The following is a 25,666-nucleotide window of genomic DNA, read 5'->3' as shown; positions in this document are numbered from 1 at the left end:
CATTGGTCAGGTCCTACTCACATGACCATGCCTAGCCACAAGGGAGGCTGGGATATGTAGTCTTTCATATGCACAGCAACATGTCCACTAAGAACATGGGGCCTAGTCCCTAAGAAGCAGGGGAGGATGAACGTTGGGTGGAGAATTACTGATTAAAAACCAGTAACCTGGGACACCCGAACCCCACGTCCTCAGTCTCAGCAGGCGCCCTCCATGCCTCGATGCACCTGTCAGGCCACAAGGGATTGTGTGACTCCCTCTCTTTTGGAAACACATCAGAGGCTGGGAGCCAAGCCAGGCTGTGCTCCTGAGGACACCAGCTGGACCCGAACCTGCCGTCCCTACTCTGGTGCTGTGACGAATGACGCAAAAGTCTCCCCCTTTTCCTGAGCCCTGCGGGTAGTGTGGAGGCTCATGAGCAGAGGGCAGCCGAGCCCGATGGTACCAGAACATGAAAGATCCTGCAGGTTCCAAAAAAAAATTGCCAGTTACCTTGGCTTCTGCCACAGCAAGGTTCTTTCCAATGCTAAAACACCCGTGGTTCTAGGATTTACCCTGGCCCCTGCAGGTCTCCAGGGCATCTGCAAGATTAGAGTCTGTGTGGCTCAGAGCCTGACAGGCCAGGACTGCCCCTGGGTGTCAGTAGCATGAGCTCGTTAGAGCTGCAGGACTGAGCCAGGTTCAAGCTTGAAGAGCCAGTTTCCTCTGGAGGTCTGTCTAACTGTACTAGCAGAACCGAACATAAGGCAGGCTCTTACTGGACTTGCCGATGCTGGACTAGGAGTCCGGAGAGCCCAGCGTTAGGAACCCCAGTCCCACTCCGTGCGGCTGAGGGGCGCTGGGAGTGCCGTTCACCTCCTGAGCGTCTTAGCTTTCCTCACTGAGGCCAGGAGCTCTCTCTCTAAGGTCCTCTCCAGTGTCCACAGGGAGGCTGTGTATTCTGTGCCTCGCGGAGTCACTGTTCTACTCATCTGTATGATGGATACACAGTATGTGGCATAGGATTTTTGTGAGGCTTAAATGAGAATCCCTGTAAAGTATTCACCAAGCACCTGGCACATAAGTGGTGCTAGGACAGCACTATTATAAGGTTCTACCATCATGATCTATGACACAAAAAGTTTAATGCATTTTTTTAAGATCTCTAAGTTGTGTAACAGAGCATGTTGGCTTATGGAGCACACGTGTTCCCAAGCACATTTCAAGTAATTGCTCTCCAAATGGTGTCTTTAAAATGTTTTTATATTTAAGTGGGGATATACAGAAAGGAGTTGACATAGGCTTGAGACTGCTATCTTTAGAAACCTGCTTGCAGGTTTGGCCTGTGGCAAACCTCTGGGAACTTGGATCTCAGAAAGGTTCTCAACAGTTCCTAATTGCTAAGAGTGCCTCACTGCACCTAAACTGTTTGTGTGAATAATGTGGTTCCTGCTGAATATCTGCTTTCCTTCTGGGCATCTGGAATTTTGGTGTGTGATAGCAGAGGATGCCTATGTGACCGGCCCCCGGTAAAAACCCTGGACACTGAGTCTCTATTGAGCTTCCCTGGTAGACAGTGTTTCCCGTGTGTTGTCGTAATTCATTGCTGGAGGAAGTAAGTGCATCCTGTGTGACTCCACTGGGAGAGGACTCTTGGAAGTTTGCACCTGGCCTCCTCTGGACTTGGCCCTGTATGCCTTTTCCCTTTGCTTATTTGCTTTGTATCCTTCTGGTGTAATAAGCCTTAGCCATGAGTGCAAATATTTGCTGAGTCCTGTGAGTCCTCCTGGTGGATCACTGATCTGGGATTGGTCTTGGGGACTCTCAGCACAGGGGACACAGCAGGAAACGAAGTTGTGTGTTCAGCAGGATCACAGAGAAAAAGACTAGAAGGAAATTCACTGGTATGTTAAAAACAGTTACTTTAAAGTGATAAAACAAAGTCCCTTCTTCTGGCTTATCTGCTTTTTTCTTGATGAGTATATATTGCCTAATAGGAAGAAATGAATCTTTTAAAAAATCCTTTTATTTATTTGCTTTAGAAATAATAAAAATCAGTCAATAATTGTAAGCGGGGAGTCGGGTGCTGGAAAGACAGTATCTGCTCGCTATGCCATGAGGTACTTCGCCACCGTCAGCAAGTCCAGCACTAATGCTCACGTGGAAGACAAGGTTCTGGCGTCGAACCCCATAACTGAGGTGTGTACCCTGTGGGTGTGGGGAGTGGGGACAGAGGCAGAGGCGTGTATGGAGAAGTGGGCTGGTTCGTGTATACAGGCATACCTCGCTTTGCAGATATTGCTTTTTTTCTTTTTTCTTTTTTAACTAGTTAAAGATTTATGGCAATCCTGCATCAAACAAGTCTATCAGCACCTTTTTCCAACAGCATTTGCTCACTTTTGTCTCTGTGTCACGGTTTGGTAACTCGCAGTATTTCAAACCCTCCACCAACAAAAAGATTCTGACTTGCTGAAGGGTCAGATGGTGGTTAGCATTTTTTAGCAATAAAATATTTAAAATTAAGGTGTGTACATTGTTTTTTTAGACATAATGCTATTTCACTCTTAATAGACTATAGTATAGTGTAAACATAACTTTTATATGCACTAGGAAGCCAGAAGTTTCGTGTGACTTGCTTTATTGTGACATTTGCTCTATTGCGGTGGTCTGGAACTAAACCCACCATATCTTCAAGGTATGCCTGTATGTTGTGCTTGCTAACTTGAGTTCCCTTCCTTTAAAAACCAAAGAAGTGAGAGCAGGGAAGGAGCAAGGAAGTCTGTTCTCCGGTGGGATTTGAAGGAGATTGGGGCATAGATTGCTGCTTCCAAGGCTTCTCTTCTGTACCTGCTGGGCTAGAAATTCTACCATCAGGATTTCAGGAGTCCTCTGTTTACGTTTATATCCCAGGGGAAATTTCCTCAACCACAGAGACAACTGGTACACCAAGAGCAGTGGTGTTCTCCAGCCAACCAGCACCAACTTTCATGAGCTGATTGTTAAACATTCAGGAATTCTTTTGCAAGTTATTGTTAAACCTTTGGTAGTTTGAAATCAGTCATGGTGGAAGTATTTACACCTTACAAATCGACAAACGTCACATACCCAGGCTGTTCCTCCTCCCCTCCCCGAGAGTGATTCATCAGCACACCACTGACTGGCTCAGATATGTGGGCAAGGCCAACCACGATGGCACCCAGGGGTGAGGAGACAACCCTCAAGGAAGAAGGGGCATCTGACAGCTCACGGGAGGGCCCAAAGGCCAACTCTGGCTGCCCTGCAAATTGGGAAGAGGATTGATTTGGATTTATTTGGAAGCATAGCAAGTAATTAAGAACGTTAGATTCCTAGACCCTTTCTCCCTGTTTTCTTGAATCAAAATCCTCAATGAATATTTATCAGACCACCTATTTTGCTTAAGCCACTGTGCCAAAATAATACAGGAAGTAATGAAAAAGAATAAGGTCCAATCCCCAAGTTTTAAGACTCCTCTAACATAGCATATTTTAAATTCGAATAGAAAGATAAATCATGATCCAAGATGGCAGTAAAAAGGATGTCAAGAAGCACTACCCTGTTAAATGCCCAGTGGATGATATCGTGTGGTTATTTGTTTAGGGCTGGTCTCACCTGCTATTGTAAGCTCCATGAAGGCAGGACCATGTCTACTTGGTTTACCTTTGCCTGCCGGTAAATACATGTTGTCCAAAAGCATGATGGCCTGGACAAGAATGCGACGTGTGTGCATAGGAAGGGTACTTCCAGATGGAAGGTGCCCAGGAAGGGAGAATAGGGTGAGCAAGAGGAGAGACAGAATTCAGTAGCAGAAGTAAAAAGAAAAAATCATGCTCAGTGTGGGAGGGATGGAAGAAGGCAGTTTTTTGGTTGAGTAGAAAGTTTGAGTAGGGAAGTGGTAAGGGATAAGGACAGAAGTAAAGGTTGGATGAAGGATGTAGACTTTGAATTGAGCATCTCTAATATTTTAGGCATAGATGAGTTGAGACACTGTATATTATCTCATTTAATTCTCCCAACTCTGTAAGATGCATACTTCCCCATATTACAGCTGGAGAAACTGAGACTTGGAAAGATGAAATAACTTTTCTAGCATCACACAGATAGTAAAAAAGGAGCCTAGGGCCATGAAACATCAGAACCCATGTGTTTTCTGGTCCTGCTCAGTGTCTACCAGTAAGATTGAGGAGAACCTTGAGGTGAGATTGAGGAGACCTAAGGATGTGTCTTATTCCCTGCGAGCCCCTGCCTCCCGGCCTCCCTCTATAATCAGACTTTTCCCCAGCATACAGGACTGGATTTTACTGTAACTGCTCCAATAATATTGATGCAAAGGTTTTTTTTAATGTTGTTACTATGTTTTGTAGGCTGTTGGAAATGCCAAGACCACCCGCAATGACAACAGCAGTCGTTTTGGGAAATACACAGAAATCAGTTTTGATGAGAGAAATCAAATTATAGGAGCCAACATGAGAACTTACCTGCTGGAGAAATCCAGAGTTGTCTTTCAAGTAAGGATAAAAATATTAAATTTCTTTTTCCCCAACTTTTGTAGTATGGTTCATATTTATATATTCATTAGACAACCTACATTGTTCTGTGACTTGAAGAATACAGTTTTCCTATATTTCATTTGCAGTTTGGGTTATTTTTTTTCTATTTTTTAAAAATGAAAATTGATGAATAGGTGCAGTATTAGTGGAATTATATGGTTGAGGGAAAAGTTTATGACTTTCAATTTTAGGCACTTAAATCCTTAGCATTTAAAAATCAAGTTTATCTTTCTAGAACACAAAGACTACTTGAAATAGACAAAGCTGTTAGACTGGCTTTTGTATCAGGAAGGGAATGGGATCAGATCTAGAGAGGCGGGGTTTAAGAAAAAGGCTTCTCTCCATAAAATGGAGAAAACTCTCATCGTTTTGGCCCAGAAGGAGAGTAACAGTAAACCTTGTACTGCAGGGAGTTTCTTTAAAATTTCAGCTAGTACTAACTACATTATTTCCCCTTTCGTAGAATGTTTCGTTTAATAACACTTTCTCTGCGGTGGTTATTTGGAAGGTGATCTTGGGCCACCGGCTCTCCCTCTGTGAGCCAGTGGAGGCAAGAAGTTTGGTCACAGCAAAAACCCACGTGGATGTCCGTGTCCATGAGAGCAGAGCTGTCAGTCCAGATTAGCCATCTAGGACCCTCTTGTTGAAAACCTCACATTTTCATTTGTGAAGGGCTTGTGTAATTCCAGGACTTTTCTTTATCTTACAGTCAGAAAATGAGCGAAATTACCACATTTTCTATCAGCTTTGTGCATCTGCACAGCAGTCGGAATTTAAACATCTTAAATTGGGTACGTAATGCATGGTGTGTGGAAGAGTCTCTTTTTTATGTAGGAATTTAAATTCTAGGTTAATTCCGTCTTCTTATAATAGCGTCACTTTTAAAAAAAAAGTATTCTGTCCAGAAACATAAGATCCTTGGGTTCCAGGGGTGGAATTGATGCATTTAACCGAGGAGGTAGATTAGTTAGGGGCAAAGTGAGTCCAGGAATAGGGGACCCCTTCAACTCCAGGGTTCTTTGCAAAGCTCCAGAGTGATTGTGGTCCATCCAGCTAGAACTACCTGAAGAAGGCCTTCTGACCACTGGGACTTACCGATCTAAGTCCCCAAACTTTTCTTTTTATCTGAACTTCTTGGATGGTCATTTTTCTAACAGCTATGACATATTTCCGTGTCTTCTGAGAAAGAGTACCTCTATCATAATTTGAATTTCCTTGATGAGTCAAAATCATTATTAATTGTAATCATAATTAATGAGCTATTTGTCGTTTAGTGCAAATGGCTCAACTCCGGTGGTATCTCGGCTCTCCTGTCTTGGTCGTTTGTGCCGTGTTGGTAGACAGAATTGTCTAGTGTGTTGGAGTTGAATGCACACTCCCTAATCCTGGAGAAGTTACTTGCACTTGTAGAATCTAAGTTTCTTCAGATTTCATATAATGATAATATCCATGCCTTGTCTGCCAAATAGAGTGTGAAGAGCGAACATGGAAGAGCTTTCTGAAGGCTCTCCTACTATTCAAATATTAGATGCATATATGGTTATTACCTTGACCATAGTGATGTTTTTATAACGGTATATGTTTATCAAAACTTATCAAGTTTTCTACAGTTAATCGTACGTTCAATAAACCACAGTAATGCTGTATAAAATTGTTAGGTATGGGAACAAAAACCACGCGCTCTGGAGTCAGGCCTGTATTTTAATTCTTGCCCTGCCGTCAGCTGTGGGACCATGAGCAGGCCACTTTACCTTTCTGAGCCTCAGCTTCTGAGTCAGCAACGTAGAATTCTAAGGAATAAGTGGAGAAACATTTGTAAAGTGCTTAAGATAGCACATTAAGTGTGAACTTTTCTTCTCGCTTCTGATGTACATGTATGTTCAGATTTCTGTGTCACAGATGTCACAGTCTTACTTTTGATTTCAGGGAGTGCAGAAGAATTTAATTATACGAGAATGGGGGGCAGTACCATCATTGAGGGCGTGAATGACAGAGCCGACATGATAGAGACTCAGAAGACCTTCACACTACTGGGTAAGTGAAAGCATCCTGTCCCAGGAGTGGCCATGTTGTCCAAAAAGGCTGGGATACCCAGCATTGCATGTGTTCTGAAGACACCTAATAAATTCCAATTTTAAGATGAGCCAATCAAAACACATACTTGGAGGCCAAGCGGTCAAAAAGGTGCTTTTCCCTTAAAAGATCCAGAAATCAACTCTGTGCTCTATGATGACCTAGATGGGTGGGATTGAAGGGTGGCTGAGAGGAAGGGGATATATGTATACATATAGCTGATTCACATCGTTGTATAGCAGAAACTGACACAACATTGTAAAGCAACTATACTCCAATAAAAATGAATGAATGAGGGCTTCCCTGGTGGCGCAGTGGTTGAGAATCTGCCTGCCAATGCAGGGCACACGGGTTCGAGCCCTGGTCTGGGAAGATCCCACATGCCGCGGAGCAGCTGGGCCTGTGAGCCACAATTACTGAGCCTGCGCGTCTGGAGCCTGTGCTCCGCAACAAGAGAGGCTGCGATAGTGAGAGGCCCGTGCACCGTGATGAAGAGTGGCCCCCGCTTGCCGCAACTAGAGAAAGCCCTCGCACAGAAACGAAGACCCAACACAGCCATAAATAAATAAATAAATAAAAATTAAAAAAAAAAAAAAAGAATGAATGAATAAATAAATAAATAAATAATTTAAAAAGCCCTATGGCAGGGACTTCCCTGGTGGTCCAGTGGTAAAGAATCCACCTTGCAATGCAGGGGACGCGGGTCGATGCCTAGTCAGGGAACTAAAATCCCACATACCACCGGGCAGCTAAGCCCGTGTGCCACAACTACTGAGCTTGTGCGCCTCAACTAGAGAGCCTGAGTGCTGCAAACTACAGAGCCCACATGCTCTGAAGCTGCGCTCCACAGCTACAGAACCCACACACTCTGGAACCCGTGTGCACAACTACACAGCCCACGCACCCTGGAGCCTGCGTGCTACAACTAGAGAAGAGAAAACCTGCACACCACAACTAGAGAGAAGCCCACATGCCGCTATGAAGAGCCCGCTTGCCACAATGAAGAGCCCGTTTGCCACAACAAAAGATCCCCGATGCCTCAACGAAGATCCTGTGTGCTGCAACCAAGACCCGAGACAGCCAAAAAATAAAAAATAAAATAAATAAAATCCTTAAAAAAGAAACCTTATGGAAGAGGCACCAAATGATAGCAGTAGTCAAAGTATTCTTCACCTTCATGGGCTCACAGTAAAAAAAAGTTTTAATTAAGAATATTCTTGAGAGAGTGGGATGAATTGGGAGATTGGGATTGACACATATACACTAATATGTATAATAGATAACTACTGAGATCCTGCTGTATAGCACAGGGAACTCCACTTGGCTGTACAGTAGAAACTAACACAACGTTGCAAAACAACGATACCCCAATTAAAAAAAAAAAAAAAGGAAAAAAGAATATCCTTGAAGAAACAATAAAAATAATTAATTTTATTAAAAAATAAATAAATGATCTTAACTAAGAGTATAACTCTTTGAGAAACAGTGACTTGTTGCCAGTGGTTCTCAATACTAGAATATCAGATCACCTGAGAAGATTTTTTTTTTAAATTCTTATATCTAGATATCACCCCAGACCTACTAAATCTGAATGAGAATATTTGAGAACAATGATGTACCTAAAAGAGAAGAAATAATCATGTAGAAGCTTCTCATTCTAATCTGTGAACTGTGTGAAAACCTCGAGATAGACATTTCAAATAAAAAGTGTCTAACTTTGGGCTTCTTCCTTTCCATCAGGAATTTATGAACTAGCGTTCAGTTTCTACCCTAATCAATCGTTCTAGCAAAACTCCTAATTTTAAAAAGATCAGATCTTTTTTTTGCTACAAAATTTAATTTTGCAAAGTTCACTTAAACTGAACAAAAGAAAATCTTTGTAGAGAAAAAATGCAGCTCTTAATGTTCCTCCACATGCATGCATTGGACATGGCTATGAGTCCTCTAAGAACAAGAACTTTATCTTTCTTAACATGACCATTTATTATTATCTCTTGTGATTCTGGGCTGACTGGGCTCACCGGGGCACTTCTCACTTGGGGATTCTCGTATGATGGTGGCAGGGGCTGGATCAGCTGAGGGCGTCTTCTGTCACAGGGGCTGGGATGGCTAGAACTACTGAGGGCTGGGTGGGCATTTCTCTTCCTCCATGTGGCCCTCCTCACAGCACGCCGGTCACATGCGGCTAGCTTCTCCCCGAGCTAGTTCCGACAGGCTCAGGTGGACTCTGCAGGTTTTTTTATGAACCAGCCTTGGAAGCAGTGCAGCCTCACTGCTGCTGTGTGCTAATAATCAAAAGCAAAGGCATAGGGCCAGCTCAGACTTAGGACCCTCGGGGAGAAAACTACACAGGGCGTGAACAATGGGAGGGTAATGCATTGGGGGTCATCTTTGGAGAGTAGCCACCACAGTAGCTGTTAGGGATGTGGTGAGGATTAAGAGATAACGTCTCTTGGTTTATGAACTGTGGCATGCTCTATCAGAATGAGAGATCAGTACACATTGAATGAAAGCATGACCTCAACGTATGAATCACTAAAAAATGTCCTAGGCCAGAGGTTGGCAGCTTGCAGCCTGTTTTTGTAAATAAAGTTTTACTGGAACACAGCCACACTCATTTAAGTATGATCTATGGCCGTTTTCATGCTATGGTGGCAGAGTTGAGTACTTGTGCCATAGACTCTATAGCCTGCAAAGCCTAATAGGAAAACGTTTGCTGACCCTTTTCCTAGGTGATAGAGTGAGCATAGTTGATGGGTTCCTTATAGTTTTCTTGCAATTTGTGAAAAGATTCGTGGGTGGAGTCATGAAGCTAAGCTTCAACCCCAGTGCGTTTAAACATGGATGTCCCCTGAGGACCCCTGGCCAGGCAAAGAAGTTTGAGCAGGCTTCAGAGGTCTGTTTTCTGCTGTGGAGTAGATTCATGCATGGAACTCACTATAACTTTGAGATTGCCATCATCCTGTGACCCCCACAGCCAATAATCTCATGCTGTGTGTTGATTTCATGGTCTCTAAACCTGCGTTGTCCAACACAGTTAACTACTAGCCACAAGTGACTGTTTACATTAATTAAAATGAAATAAATTTTAAAATTCATTTCTCAGTTGCACTAGACATGTTTCAAATGCTCATAACCATATGTAGCTAATAGCTGCCATATTGTTCAGCACACATAAAGAACATTTTCATCCCCAAGGAAAGTTCTATCCAATAGCATGTCTCCGAAAATGTGAATATCTCGTGTATACTGCTTGTCCCGTTGGCTGTGTCCTCTTGTTTGTGTCTCAGTGTTATCATCTTAGACAGAGACCCCCTCAAGGGCAGACTGCCCAACATGAATCATACATAGGCTTATAACACATTTGGGCAGATACCTTTTTTAAATGTAATTGCTAAACAACGTACTTGTTGGTTGATTTGTCCATTGCTGTGGTTTGCTATGGAGACAGTTTGGAGAAACAGACAAGGTTAGCAGTGAGGTCATCTAGTTCAGTACACAAATCCACTTCACAACACGCCCAGTAAGCAGACTTCTGGGATCTGCTCAGACTTCTTTGCCTGGTGCAGAGTCATCAGGAAACCATCACTTTTATACACCCTGGGGTGAGCTAAGGCAGCTTCATGACTCCACAGGTCTTTTCACTCACTGCAGTGGTCACTGGCGGTACACTGCTTAGCCATGATACACCTGGTGTGATCGTGACTTTGGCAAGTTCCCTAACCCTTCTATGCCTTAGTTTCCCCCTCTGTAAAATGGGAACAGTACTAGTACTTTATATAGCTGTTGTAAGCATTAGACGAGGTGATATGTAGAAAGTACTAAGGATAATGCCTGCTGCAGAGCTTCATTTGGTTTCCCTTCTGGCTCTGCTTCTGAGGTACTAAAATGGTTCTGAGACCCAATTCCAATGTGTGTTGGGGGAGGAGGGTGAGGGTAGGGGGTTCCCCACACCAAGCGATTCTCTGGACACCAGCTGGGTGTCCTACAATTCGCCTCAATTCTGACACGATCTACCTGGAGAAAGCCTCAGATCCCACAGGTTGAGGGCTCAGTTCCACAGGACTGCCCCCAGCCCACCCCGCTTCAGATCAGGTTGTCACCTGTGATTGTAACCGAATGGCTGTAAATCAGAGGTTCCCACAACCACCTCCTTGGGTTCAATTAATTTGCTAGAGCAGCTCACAGAACTCAGAGAAACATTTTACTTACTAGATCATCAATTTATTATAAAAGGATATAACTCAGGAACAGTCATTTGGAACAGATACACAGGGGCCAGTGTGTGGGAAGGAGCTCGGAGCTTCCATGCTGTCTGAGTGTGTCACTCTCCACAATCCCCATGCATTCACCTGGGGGCCTGCAAACCTCGTTCTTTTGGGTTTTTATGGAGACTTCACTACATAGGCACGGTTGATTAAATCATTGGCCATTGGCAGTTGGTTCAACTTCTAGCCCCTCTCTGCTCCCCGGAGTTTGAGGGGTGAGACTGAAAGTTCCAACTCTCAATCACAGGGTTGTTTCCCCTGGCAATCAGCCCCCATCCTCACATGACCTAGGGTCATTCCAAAATTGCCTCATTAACAAAAGACATCTTTTTTTTTTTTTTTTTTAAGTAATTGCCTTTTTTTTTTAAAATTTTATTTATATATTTATTTATGGCTGGGTTGGGTCTTCGTTTTTGTGCGAGGGCTTTCTCCAGTTGCGGCGAGTGGGGGCCACTCTTCATCGCTGTGCGCGGGCCTCTCACTGTCGCGGCCTCTCTCGTTGCGGAGCACAGGCTCCAGACGCGCAGGCTCAGTAGTTGTGGCTCACGGGCCTAGTCACTCCGTGGCATGTGGGATCTTCCCAGACCAGGGCTCGAACCCGTGTCCCCTGCATCGGCAGGCAGATTCTCAACCACTGCGCCACCAGGGAAACCCAACAAAAGACATCTTAATCTCTCTCAGAAGTTAGAAAGTTCCCTGCGGTTTTAGAAGTTCTGTGTGTTAAACCGGATGAAGCCCAAGTATATACTTCTTAGTTTAAATCACAATATCACAGGTACTTTAGCTAGCCACAAGTTACCCACTGAAGAAGCAGAATGGGGGTGCATTTTGATCAAGAGCTCATTTCCTTTGTTCTTCTGCTGACTCTCATTTAATTCATCCTTTGATCTTTGCCTAGCCATTAAGATCTCTGACAGAAAGAATACTCTGGAAACAGTCAGACCTATCCTGGACCTCAGGCTCAAGAAACTTGACCACTATGTTTCTCGTTGAAATCTACCTCAGGCCAGTGGTGCTTGTGCAGTGATTTTATCTTACTAGAAATGATTACTTAAGTGAGGTCTTAAGTTCTTTCTTTGACATCATTGCTTTGGAATTGTTATTTCACTTTTGTCAGTTTTGGAAAGCATGGGGTAAGTAATGGATCATACAGAGAGTGGGAGTGCCAGAGCAGATTCCCAGACTTTGTGTATTTAGTTCCTTTTCTTCATCACTTACCTGTCATTTATCATGGTGATGCACAGGGGTTTATTTCTGTTAGAATCATCTGTCCTTCAAATGTAGGCATTAGCGCGAAATGGAACAGCTGCAAATGCCTGGACTCAGATTGAACTGGAGGCTTCCATGTAATTTTGGTCTGAAATTTTTTTAATTTTTATTGGAGTATAGTTGTTTTACAATATTGTGTTAGTTTCTACTGTACAGCAAAGTGAGTCAGCTATACATATACATATATCCCCTCTTTTTTGGATTTTCTTCCCATTTAGGTCACCACAGAGCACTGAGTAGAGTTCCCTGAGCTATACAGTAGGTTCTCATTAGTTATCTATTTTATACATAGTATCAATAGTGTATATGTGTCAATCCCAATCTCCCAATTCATCTCTCCCCCCACCCCGCCCTTTCCTCCTTGGTATCCATACGTTTGTTCTCTATGTCTGTGTCTCTATTTCAGTTTTGTAAATAAGGTTGTCTATACCAATTTTTTCAGATTCCACATGTATGTGTTAATATAAGATATTTGTTTTTCTCTTTCTGACTTACTTCACTCTGTATGACAGTCTCTAGGTCCATCCACGTCTCTACAAATGACCCAGTTTCATTCCTTTGTATGGCTGAGTAATATTACATTGTATATATGTACCACATCTTCTTTATCCATTCCTCCATTGATGGACATTTAGGTTGCTTCCATGACCTGCCTATTGTAAATAGTGCTGCAATGAACATTGGGGTGCATGTGTCTTTTTGAGTTAATGGTTCTCTCTGAGTATATGCCCAGTAGTGGGATTGCTGGGTCATATGGTAGTTCTAGTTTTAGGTTTTTAAGGAACCTCCATGCTGTTCTCCATAGTGGCTGTATCAATTTACATTCCCACCAACAGTGCAAGAGGGTTCCCTTTTCTCCACACCCTCTCCAGCATTTGTTGTTTGTAGATTTTTTGGTGATGGCCACTCTGACTGGTGTGAAGTGATACCTCATTGTAGTTTTGATTTGCATTTCTCTAATAATTAGTGATGTTGAACATCTTTTCATGTGTTTGTTGGCCATCTCTATGTCTTCGTTGGAGAAATGTCTATTTAGGTCTTCCGCCCATATTTTGATTGGGTGGTTTTTTCTTTTTTTTTTTTTTTAACTTTTGAGTTAGTTTATTTATTTATTTATGGCTGTGTTGGGTCTTCGTTTCTGTACGAGGGCTTTCTCTAGTTGTGGCAAGTGGGGGCCACTCTTCATCGCGGTGCGCGGGCCTCTTACCATCGCGGCCCCTCCTGTTGCGGAGCACAGGCTCCAGACGCGCAGGCTCAGCAACTGTGGCTCACGGGCCCAGTTGCTCCGCGTCACGTGGGATCTTCCCAGACCAGGGCTCGAACCCGTGCCCCCTGCATTGGCAGGCAGATTCTCAACCACTGCGCCACCAGCGAAGCCCCAAGCTTTTAAGTTTAATTAGGTCCCATAGGTTTGAAATCTTTTATGACTTTGATTTTGCGTAATCTTAGTAGAGAGAAGTCTCTCCAGGTTTGGAAATTATTTAAGAACGTGACCTAGCTGCTATTGAGATATTCCACATATCCTCAAGTCAGAAGGAGCAGGTGGCTGCAGTGGCTCTTACTGGGCATGTAGGGCCTGCTGCTCTTTTGCTGGAGGAGTCGAGGGTCTCCTGTTAACTGAAAAAAATGCGCAACCTAAAAGTTGAGAATTATGTTTTATTTGGAGGACAAAACTGAGGACTTAAGCCTGGCACACAGCCTCTCAGCTAGCTCTGAGGGACCGCTCCCAAGAGGTAAGGGAGGAGCCAGGATATGTAGGAGTTTTAAGTCAGAACATCAAAAGATTACTGTTAATTGAAGAAAACCAGACATCTCAAATTAAGGAATTTAGCACTTTTCTATTTATGGGAAGATACAAGAGTCTGGGTTCATTGAAATCATTCCTTTGATACGCACCTTAGCTACTTAGGACCTGTATCCTGCTTTTCTCCATCCTGAATCCCCTCAGGGTACACTGTTAGGGGCAGTGATAATGGCTGATGGTCTGATGGCCACAGCATCCATTGTTTGCTGATATGACAGGCAACATTTTTCATTCACAAGTGATATTCCACATACATTGGTCAGGGTCCCATCGAGGAAACACGGGGCACATTCAAATAGGATAAAAGGAGGAGGGTTTATTTATGAAGGGAGCAACTACAAACTGTATGGGGCTAAGGGGGCTCTGAGGAGCAGTAGGGACCTGGAAACAGCAGCCCTTTTTGTTCAGGCACAGAGCCTGAATGGCAGGTTGGGGAAAGTCAGCAATGACTCGGAACAGTAACATTCTGTCAGTCGGCAACACAGCCAGCCTGAGGCAACTTTGCAGGGAAAGAGATGGGGAGATGTACCCAGCACCTGTCTCCTCCTGCTCTCTCATCTCCTGCCAGGGTCCCCACTGGTCAAACCCCACCAGAGCCCATTGCCTTGGTCCAAACAGGCCAGTCTCCTGCGGCAGAGAACAGGGTGTAGAGCTGGAGGGGCAAATGAAATCCTTCCAGCACAAACCATAAAAAGCATCCAGAGAACTTATGAGCAAAAAAGCAAAAAAAAAAAAAAAAATTAACAATCAAGAAAGCACAGCACACAGAGTGAATGAGAGCTGGTTCTCCCAGGAACACAACATGAAGTGGTTACTCAGATACTAATTTTTGTGTTGAACTTCCTAGCAGCCACAGCAAAAGGGAAACCTGGTGGGTTGTACAGCTCACATTGTGTGTCTGCACACGTCAAACTAGAAAGACAGTGAACTAGATTTTCCCTGGGGTCTACTCATTGTTCCCTGTCCCAGCTCTTGGCACTGATGGTACTAGAGTGTCATGAGAGAATTCAGGTGTTTATCTTACTAGTAACTGAGCAAGAGAAGAAATGCAGTATTCCTAATTTGGGAAAAATTTTGTTTTCAGGTTTCAAGGAAGATTTTCAGATGGATGTTTTTAAGATCCTGGCAGCCATCCTACATCTGGGCAATGTGCAGATCATAGCAGTGGGCAATGAGAGATCGGCGGTCAGTGTAAGATATGTGTTTGTTTCACCCTTCCTGTGTTGGGACGATCATCAGTAGAAACCTCTCATGGTTACCCTGCTTTTGCATTTTAGCACCAGGCACATTGGGCCTACTGGGGAGACCAGTTTAACAGGAACAAGGAAGGTAGGAGTTTCCATGGGTTACCTTCAAAGAGTAAAGCTTCTTCCCCTTGCAACAGTAGAGAAGGGGGAAATGCATTCTCTGTTTTTCTTTTATTCAACAAATTTTTACTGAGTGCCTACTCTGCCAGACACTGTTATAGGCTCTGGAGAAACAGCAGTGAACAAAACAAGATCAGAAGGCCTTCATGAAGCTTATGATCTGGGGGAAGGAAGTGGAGGAGGGGGAGACACAATAAACAGTTACAGGCTCTGGCAGCTGACGATAGCCATTAAAAAGGAAAATTAAGCCGAGTAGGGGTGGGGCGGGGCTGTGCCTTTTGTATCTGGCATTCAGAGAAAGCCTTTCTAATTCCATAAGGAAGTGAATTGTGTCACTTCACACACACACTTCGGGAAGAACATTTGAAGTAGAGGGAACAGCTGGTGCAAAGGCCCTAAGGCAGGAAGTGTTATTGGAAAAATAGCCAAAAGGTTGGTAAATGCAGAAAAGAGTGAGAAAAAGGAGGGGTGGTAGATGAGGCCAGAAAATGAGGGGTAGGTGGGAGGGAAAGGTGCAGATCATGCAGGGCCTTAAGGGCACTGGACAGTTTTAAGTAGAAAGGACACCTCCTACCTCCTGACACATGCCTGATTCAAACACCAGTGGTGCTCTCTATGGAAATATATTCCCATGTAAGTTTTGTGATGGATTTCTTTATTTAATGGACACAAGATAAGTTTATGTGTGTGTCTCTTTAGCAACAAATATTATGAGTGGTGATTCTTGGTGGGGTATGTGTTTGCTTATTCTCAACAATATCCATGTAAAGAGGACAGTCACACAGTTAAAAATTTCTCTGAAATGCAAAACCTTCTTATCGTTAAAACTTTGTATTAACATGTGTGTCTTAGTCATCTCCGGTTGCCATAACAAACTACCACAGGCTGGGTGGCTTAACAACAGAAATTTATTTTCTCACAGTCCTGGAGGCTGAAAGTCCAAGATCAAGGTGCCAGCATGGTTGAACTCTTGGTGAGGGCCCTCTTCCTAGCTTGCAGACAGCTGCCTTCTTGTTGTGTCCTCACATGGCAGAGAGAGACAGCAATATCTAGTCTCTTTTCTTATAAGGACACTAATCCTATCATGGGGGCCCCATCCGCATGACCTCATCTAAACCTAATTACCTCCTAAAGGCCCCACTTCCAAATACCATCACATTGGGGGTTAGGGCTTCAACATATGAGTTTTTCATATGACTGAAACAAACATTCAGTCCATAACAATATCTACTTTCATGTCTCCAAAACAACGGATGGGAACAATTGTTAATTTTGTACACCTGGTAATTTCTCAGCTCTGGGACCTGTGGTTTAAGGGGAGAGAGCGCTGAGCAGAAATGAAGGGTGTGTTTTTGGCCTGTTGCCATATGACCAGGAGGTAATTCTCCTCCCTCTCCTCAGATTCCTACACTAAGCGCCCCGCCCCCATCCCCACCAATATCCAGCCCTGACAGAGTCAGTCAGTTCACAAAGGACTGGGAAGTTTGGAGAAAGGTGATGGTAGGCCTGGAATGTGTGTAGGTGTGGTTCTCCCTCTGGATACTGGCTCATTTACCCCAGAAAGGGGCTGCTGCACTTTTTCTTCTGAAACTCCCATGACTTCCACCCAACAAATGCCCTTGCTTTGAACTCTGTCCTGTGAAGTTTGTTGTGAAGGTAGTATTTTGGAGGAGGAGTTAAAATTGATAGACTAAAAATCCTTTGTCTATCCATCTTAGGAGACAGATTCCACAAAAAAGATGTCAAATCTTTGTAGAAAATTATCAGTCCTGTAATTTTCAGTCATTTGCATCAAGAACTTGAAATATTGGGCAAATTCAGTCGGATGAAGCCAGCTTACTTTTTAAAACTTGCTGCCCCTTTGCATTTCCCCTGGTAGCTGCACCTGTAGCTGAATGTTTTTAACTCAGAAGGTTTGGTTCCTGCTTAGAAGGAAGGAAACCAATGGCTCTGCCAGTTCCCTCCCCCAGGGAGGGAATCAGGCACATTTAAGACAGGCTTCATATTATTGTGATCTTGGTCAGAAGGGATGTGGGTTGGCGGCAGGACTTTATAGGTTGTTATCGCCACTGTAATCTGATGCTTTTTAAATGCAATCATGTGGTTTTTCCCCGATTGGCTGAGATGGTGTCTACAGATCAGCCTGCCTCAGAAGTTCCCCTTCCCGAGAGGAATGATGGTGTGCAGTCACATGGGATCACATCTCCTTGCCTAGTGACAAGGACCCCTAGTCCATGCTTCCTGAAGACAAACAGGAGCAGAACTCTCCTTGCCTGCTGGCCAGTGGGGCAGCTCTCCTGCCCAGGCTTGGGAGCGAAATAAGATTCACTTTGTACGTCCAGGAAGAGTCCCCACCACAGCCCTCAAGTTGGCTGGGAAGCTACTTTACTCCAGGGAGCCCACCATGTTCTCTCTGACAATGACACCTAGGTACCTCCTGGGCCAGACCCCCCGGGCAAATCCCAACAACACAAGGAGGGAGAGGTCGTGAGTATAGGCTCTGACAGGTGGCCTGGATGTGATGCAAAGGGAAGAGAGGCTTCAAGGCTGTGTCCACATGCACAGGAGAGGGGAGAGGATTGCTTCTGTGGCCTAAATCACTACGGACATTCTTTGGCCCGAACGAAAATCCAGATGGGACCAAGCCCAGGACTGCCTGGCATCACCACAGCGGTGCCCTGCCAGGGACCAGGTGCAGGCTGCGTGCCACTGCAGGCCCTCCTGCTTCACTCCCAGACCTGGCTCTGTGTCCTGAGGCCTGGTCGTGCAGAGGCTGAGGGGCCTGGCTGAGTGGGCCAGTGCCGGTTTAGACGGCCCGATGGCCCTGACGGGGCTTGTGTCTTGCTTTTGAAGGAGGACGACAGTCACCTGGAGGTGTTCTGTGAGCTCCTGGTCCTGGAGAGTGGCAGAGTCGCTCAGTGGCTGTGTAATCGCAAGATCATCACAAACTCCGAGACGGTGGTGAAACCCATGACCAGGTCCCAGGCCATCAACGCCAGGGACGCGCTGGCCAAAAAGATCTACGCTCAGCTGTTTGACTTCATTGTGGAGAGAATTAACCAAGCCTTGCAGTTTTCAGGCAAGCAGCACACTTTTATCGGTGTTTTGGACATTTATGGGTAAGAGTCTCTTCAGTGAGCCTGTCTTTCCTCATTTAAATGTCGAATGCCTGTTATTTTTAGATCATTTTGTTCTGGTTGCTCTTTTGTGTTTCACATGATCAGAAAGATGGTGTTCTCTTTTTTTGCATATATATGGATGTTAGATACAGTCTCCTGGGCTACAGTGTCTTTTTTCTAGGGTATATTAAATAAATTCTAAATCAATAATGGCCAACATCCAGAGCCACATGCCAGCTACCATGCTGAGTGGTCTCCGTGCACCTTCTTATTCCTCAGACAACCTTACAATTACCCTTGTTTTACAGATGAAACAACTAAGCCTTAGGAAGACTCTTTCACAGTTGCTCTGCTGGTGGGAAAACCCAGCACTGTATGAGGCTCTCACCCACTTCTGTTTCCCTGTAGAGGCCCTGTGAGGTGTAGAGCCCTGACATACCTTACCCATTTCGTAGGGTGAAAATAACAGCCCCAGCGGTCCTGCACCTTGCCCACACTCACAGGGCCAGAGGTAGACTCAAACCCAGGCCTTTTACCAACCAGCCTCCTCACACCTAAAATCCTCTTCCATTCTTGGATCATGAGGGTCATGTGTTTGCCCCGTTCTCCAAGAATTCTAATACATTTGGGGGACCAAGTTCCCACATTGGGGTTTTTTTCTTGGCTTCTTTTCATTGCCCAGTCCTGCTTTTCCAGGTCAGACTTGTGCTAAAGACACCTGTAGAACAGCCAAGAAGAGTGAGTGAGGCCTGGCCAGCGTGAGGGGAGTTAGCACCCGGGCTTTTGTTTGTTAGCAACTGGCCTCAGGCGCCCGACCCCTTCCCCCTCCCAGGACCAGCCCTGGTTTCTCAGGGGGAGGAGGGACAGATGGTCCCAGGGAAGGCATCACGGAGTATTGCACCCAGATTGGGGAGTATCCCCCCACACGCCGGGAAAAGCAGCTCACCCTCCCCTTCCCATTTGGAGGGGAGAGCTGGCTCTGCTGGGAGGGCAGGCAGAAGGGGCCGCTGAACTTTTTTTTAACCCATATAGAGAGAAATAGCTTTTCCCACAGCTATTTAATGTGAGGCTGTGCCTCAGGGGAGTTCCTTGTTTAACTTAGGTTCTAAGTTAATACTGTACATATGACTCCCAATTAATAGTATCTGTCAACAGTTACAAATTAGTGATACATTGCTGGGGTAGTCTAGTAAATTATTTACCTTGTCCGTTCAAAAAAAAAAAAAAGGATTTGAACAGCCAATAATCATTTAAGCAGACTTTTACATGGGAATAGTCCTGCTTAACAATAGTCTGTCTCATTGTGGTGGAAATGTGACTGTTATATTTTTTCTATTCTTTTCTGTGTTTTTAAAATGTCTTTAAAATAAATAGCCCTTTATTTTAAGAATATATTATTTCATTCAAGAACAAATATGCATGTGCCAGGAACTATGTCAGGTGTGATTGATAAAGAAAATAGACATGGCTTCTGACCTCTAGGGCTTTAAATTTTAGTGGAGGGGGCAGGAAGATACTTAGAGGTTGGGATGATTTCTGGGCAGGGAATAAGTAGATGGATGTGCTGCAGGTTAGCAGGGCGGGAAGAAGAGAGGGGGCAGCTGAGAACAGGGAGCAGTGAGTCAGGAGAATGGCGGGCCGGCGTCAGATCCGCAGGCTGATAGACCGCTGTCATAAGGAAGTTGAATTTTTGGCTAAGTGGGCAAATCTTTGACAGGAGTAATTGTAAATTTTTAAGAACTTGTTAGAGTAGATTTTAAATTCATATTTTAAAATTAAATTCCTCCTTGGAAATTTAAAAAGTAACATGCTCACTGCCACCCATGAATTCATTTCATCCCTCCAAAAAAATAAACTCTCCTCTTTAAGTAAGAGTGTTACTGTCTGGGGCGAATCCTTTCACACCTTTCTCCAGTATGCTTATGTCTAGGTCAGCCCTCGTGCATGCACACCTGCAGCTGTTGAGAGAACCGAGCTCAGGGTGACCTGGAAATAAGACAGCCTGAAAAGAAAAGTTACCCTCTGTGAAGGCGATTAAAGCCAAAGCTATGAGCCTTGAGATTTCAGCTCGGAAAAACATGGAGGCTTGTAGTTCCCCAGCCAGTCGGGTATTTATGTTCTCTAGACCCAGAGTTGGAAAGGCCTGGGGCTTGGAATCGGTCCGCAGGGAGTGAGCACCGCACCACAGCTGTTGTGTGGCCCCCAGAAAGTCACAGAACCTCTCTGAACCTCAGTTTCGGAGGGGGCCTCTCTGGCAGGGTTATTACAAAGGTCAAATGGAAGAGATTGTGAAGATATTTTAAGAACCATAAGGATTGTTCAAATGTGAACAGGAAAACAGTCATTGATGTTTGACATTCGGCCCCTGCCCTAGGAAGTCCAGCCTTTGGCAGGGCACGATGAGGCCCTTTTGTCTCCCCTCCAGGCCCAGCCGTGGCCTGTCTGCAATGTCCAGGCCGGCAGAGCCTCCGGACCACCCAGGGCGCATGTGGTATGGGGCTGTCAGGACTGTGGGTTCTGTTCCTGTTCCAAGTCACCCTGCAGCTGCCCAGAGGACAGTCTGGGCCCTTCACCTCCCCAGGAATTCTAAACTGAGCCAAACGGGCTCGGTCGAGTGAGATTCCCAGGGGACCCATGGTTGGAGCTGGCAGGAACCTCTCGGGATTAGAGCGATTAAGAACTAAGGCTTTAGACTAAGGCACCAAGAGCTGGGGTCGAATTACATGTCTGGCACCACATTGCAATGGTCACCATCTCTTCTGACCCTCGTGTGTAACAGTGGGGTCAGGGCAGCTCTTCACTTAGGGCGGTGTTGGGTTAAGTGAGGTGATGACCATCAATGCTAACACCTAAAGTACTCAGCCTCCTTCTGGCAGGAGCGCTCATCTGGACAGGTGGTGGGTTGGGTGGCCCAGTTTTATTCAGCCCACATCACAGAGTGGGGTAATTCACATAAAATCAGGTTTCTGGATTCTCTTGAGAATCAGGTGGCCTCACATCCTGACCTGCATTAATCCACGGCCACAGCTGGCTGGAGCTGAGTAGCAGCTGCCCATTGGGCAATCCTGGTTTTCATGGGCCCCGCACAGTTCCAGCCTGCCCCCCATTCTGTTGTCTACTGGTCTCCCCTCAGCTTGTGAGTTTGCAGCTCCAGAGACAGACACTGAAAGTCTGAAAATGGAGGTGGGGCTGTCTGCCTTGGACCTAAAGGGGTCTGCTGGGCTATGGGTATTAGATGGCCTTGCCCTTTTCCTCCAAGGACTATGAAAGCACCCCTTGGGAGGCAAAACCGTGCTGCCTCTGTGTGCAGCAAAGAGTGGGGCAACAGGAAGCAGCGTTGCTTTTTCACTGGAAACTAAGTGTTACCGTCAGGTCAGCTCACAGCTCAGTCTGACACTGTCCTTAGACAAATTTTTCACCTTCTCAGTCTTATAAAGTGAGGATAATAATGCTGATGTCAGTGTTATGGTGTGGATTAAATGATATGCCATATTGTACCATGCCTATTTTAATGCCTGCCTCAGGTAGGTGTTTTGTACACCCAAGATGCCTTCCTGGGGCAGCCTGGAAAAAGGTGACTTATAAACTGAATGCTAGGATATTTAAAACAGAAGCTTTGAGGCATATTTAAAACTTGCAGAAAACATAGAAAACTTTTAAACTGTAAAATCTGTGAAAAAAGGCTAACCTATAAATGAATGTATATATCCTTCAAGTTATATCTTAACTTGTTTAAACTGTATTTCAGTTTCGAAACCTTTGATGCGAACAGCTTTGAACAGTTTTGCATCAATTATGCTAATGAAAAGCTGCAACAGCAGTTTAACCTGGTAAGTGACTTTTCTGCCTTCTTGAAACTAGCTCTCAGCTGTGTGTGTGTGTGTGTGTGTGTGTGTGTGTGTGTGTGTGTGTGTGAGTGTGTGAGAGAGAGAGAGAGAGAGAGAGAGAGAGAGACACAGAGACAGAGACAGACCATGGAGAGAGGCTCAGTCTAGTTCTTTCCCTCTTCAAATCTTGCTGGATCACTCACATGCTGCGTCACTGCACCATCTTGTGGCCATATCTTGAAACTGCACCTTCCCATCCTATTTCATCTTTGTGGAGCCACTTGCCAACTTCTGTTTCAGTTCATCGCCTGCCATTCTTGGACACCGACCACCGCCCCCTGCAGCCACACCAAACTCCTTAGTTTCCTGAAGGCTCCAGTCTTTGAGAGCCTCAGTATCTGCTCTTGCTGCTCTCTCTGCCACAACCCACCTGCCCCTGTCCTTTCCCCATCCCTTCATCTTCACCTGGAGAATTCCTGCTTGTCCTTTGAAATTCAGCTTCTCCCACACAACTCATGAGGAGAAGATAGTGTGACATCACGGAGAGCGTGGGCTTTTGCTCAAACTGAACTGGGTTTGAGTCTCAGCTCTACCGCCTCCTTCCTCTGGGACCTTGGGTTCTCTGAGCCTCATTTTTCTCATTTTGAAAGCAGGTCAGTAGTATCTGCCTAATATTCTTGTAAGGAGAAGACCTAACGTTGAATCATACCCAGTAAATGTTTTTCTGCTTTCCTAGTCCTTGCTCCAGAATTAAGTCATGTATAAGCATAAGATTTCACCCTGTTGCGAATTTGTATTCTGTTAACATTCTCAAGGATTCCCTGGAAGTTTAGCATTTAATAACTGAAACTAAGATTTATTCCAAGTGGGTATGCAGCATAACTCACCTGAAGTCGAACTGTATCTGTAGATCCTGCCCCTCCCAGGACTCCAGGGCCATATTCCTCCCCAACACACACATTCACCTCAACCTCAGAATAACATGTGCCAGACACCTCCTGAAAATAGCATGTCAGAGGCTGCAATTCCATTTTTCTCTTTTTTTATTCTGCTTTTCCTCCTCTTCCACTTCATCCTCCTTCTCCCCCGCCCCCACTTTTTTTTGGGAGGTGGTGGGTTGAGTCATCTATCAATGTGCAGACCCTTCTGGAAGAGGTAAAACCTTAAAATATCAACATAAAAGCCTTAGTGAGCCCTCTCCTAGCTCCAGTCCCATGAATCTGGCCGCTGCTGGACCCCTGCATCTGGGTGGCCTCTGGGAGTTCAGCAGTGACAAAGTGAACCTGCCACCTTCCCTTCTTGGCTCCTTGCCTTCTACGCTCCCTCTTGTGATTAAAGCACCACCCCTGACCCAGTGTCCTGAGCCTCACGTTCATCCCAACCTCTTTGCTCTTGCTCACCTTCCTGGCACAGTGTCCGGCCTCCACAGAACCCCGGGCTGAGTCCTGACTGGGCTTTCTGCCTCCAGTCCTGCCCTCTTCAAAGCCATCCCCACCCCCAAACCAAGTTATCTTTCCAGAACTTAGGTCTCATCATGAACTCCGTGGGTCCTCACTGCCCCTAGGAAAAGGCCACAGGTCTGAGATTCTCTGGGGGTACACAGGAGGCTGGTGTGATCTCCCCTCTGCTGTCCTTTGCAGTCCCATCCATTGCCCCCGCCCCCCATCACTGTTGTGCTGTCTCTGTGGCCTGTACGGGCGCCGTTCAGTTCTCAACCACCTATTGGGCTTCTGTGCAATTCCCACTGGGATTCTCCTGTGGGAGCCTTTCTCCTCGTAGCCCTTCCCCCTTCTGCCGCCTGCAGCCAGGATGAGCCTGAGCCAGCCCTCTGGGAAGCCTCCCTGGTACCCTCATGGCCCAAACAAGTAATGTACAAAGCTCCCCAAATTGTTAGCTTCTCATACTGGCCCCAGAGCCAACATTCTCAGGTGGGCTGGTTCCCACCCGGCCAAAGAGGCTGGGTCTGCCTTGGACAGCAGCAGTGACTGAGCAGGAAGGGGCTCCGGGACCACCCTGAGTGCTAAAGGTGGCAGGCTGGCTCAGGCCTTACACCCCAGGATGTGGGCACCCCCTGCGAGTGGGCTGGAAGATGACAGCTAGACCCACGTTAGGACCTCAGCAGCACTGATCGTGGGTAAGGAGGGTGGCGTGCACCTCAGGGTCTTCCATAAACATTCAAATCAGTCATATATCTACATTTTCCAAATGTTTATGTCCTGTTCTTCAGAAGCACACTCTAATATTCTCTTTTACTTTCTATGTTGACTTCTGGATTTCCAGCATGTCTTTAAACTTGAACAAGAAGAGTATATGAAGGAAGATATTCCTTGGACTCTGATAGATTTTTATGACAACCAAACAGTTATTGACCTGATTGAAGCAAAAATGGGTATTTTGGAGTTACTGGATGAAGAATGCTTGGTAACTTTTTAAAATAATTGTTGTTTTCAACTTCTGAGTAGTAATGATGAGCATATTGCAAAATGGATTTTTTTTAATGTACATGTGAATTCCTGACGTGTTACTACTTGGTTGGATGTTAATACTGAGACAGCAGTCCATAGCAGGAACCTCAGAGGGCCCGGTGCACCTCCCACCCTCAGCAGGTGTAGCCCACCCTTGGGTAGCATGCATGACCTCTTAGGTCATGTCCAGCAGGGAGGAGCCCTTTGAAGCTGTCCCTAGGTGTATATATAGAGTGGACATGGAAACAGCAAGTGACTACACACCAGTTGTTAATGACTAATAGGAACTGAGTTTTCTCTTATTTCCTGATTCCATGAGTCACCCACTGGGAGGTGCAGCTGAAAAATCAACATCATACAATTGAGAAAAGAGTCTCTAGGAATTTTCCTATTATTATTACCCTCTGGGAGGAAAAACTTTACAGTGAGTCAGCCTAGCAGTGTCCTTCGTCAGGCCACAGGAAAAAATAATCCCTAGGACAGTATTCATTTTTTCGGTTTAAAGGTTATATTTTAATGTTTAAACACACATCTTGTTTCTTTTCCAAAGATTAATTTTTACCACCCCCAGCCCCAAATGCTTGTAACGTTGAAGACTTACTGGTATTTTCTCCCTAGAATTCTCAATTCCATGGTTCTTCTCACAGATTATCCTTTCTGGTGCCACCTATGCTTTAGCCCCTTCAGTGATGTAAGATTAAAAGACAGGCATCAAGGTCAAACATTCTGGACTGATCTACTGGGGGCAGGGTGCAGAGGCCAAGGTAATCTCTAGGAATATTTGTACCCACTCTACAGAGTTATCCCCTATATGGAGTATTAGACTCACAGAGTTCAGGCTGAATATAATCGATAGCTTCACAATCACCAGTATCAAGAACAAGTTTTGCAACCAGCTTAGTTTAAGTAGGTAAGATCTTAGTTCAA

At 45.1% G+C, this 25,666-nt stretch overlaps 1 protein-coding gene across 3 annotated transcripts in view; it reads left to right on the top strand.

Annotated features, from left to right (window-relative positions):
• The window catches only part of MYO5C (myosin VC), a 111,324-nt gene that overhangs the window by 19,233 nt on the left and 66,425 nt on the right, over positions 1 to 25,666 (top strand). For 2 of the 3 annotated variants that reach the window (XM_082387994.1, XM_082387996.1), the window contains exons 5-12: positions 2,022 to 2,178; positions 4,362 to 4,505; positions 5,257 to 5,338; positions 6,474 to 6,581; positions 15,046 to 15,152; positions 18,182 to 18,447; positions 22,196 to 22,277; positions 24,555 to 24,695. In XM_082387994.1, coding sequence (XP_082244120.1) covers positions 2,022 to 2,178; positions 4,362 to 4,505; positions 5,257 to 5,338; positions 6,474 to 6,581; positions 15,046 to 15,152; positions 18,182 to 18,447; positions 22,196 to 22,277; positions 24,555 to 24,695 — 1,087 coding nt within the window. The remainder of the gene's footprint in view (positions 1 to 2,021; positions 2,179 to 4,361; positions 4,506 to 5,256; positions 5,339 to 6,473; positions 6,582 to 15,045; positions 15,153 to 18,181; positions 18,448 to 22,195; positions 22,278 to 24,554; positions 24,696 to 25,666) is intronic. The other variant, XM_082387995.1, reaches the window with a different exon arrangement.

Source organism: Balaenoptera borealis (genome assembly GCF_965194805.1).
Source record: "Balaenoptera borealis genome assembly, chromosome: 3".
Classification (NCBI taxonomy): Eukaryota; Metazoa; Chordata; class Mammalia; order Artiodactyla; family Balaenopteridae; genus Balaenoptera; species Balaenoptera borealis.
The sequence above is the reverse complement of the archived record's forward strand: the minus strand, read 5'-3'. Positions and strand labels throughout refer to the sequence as shown.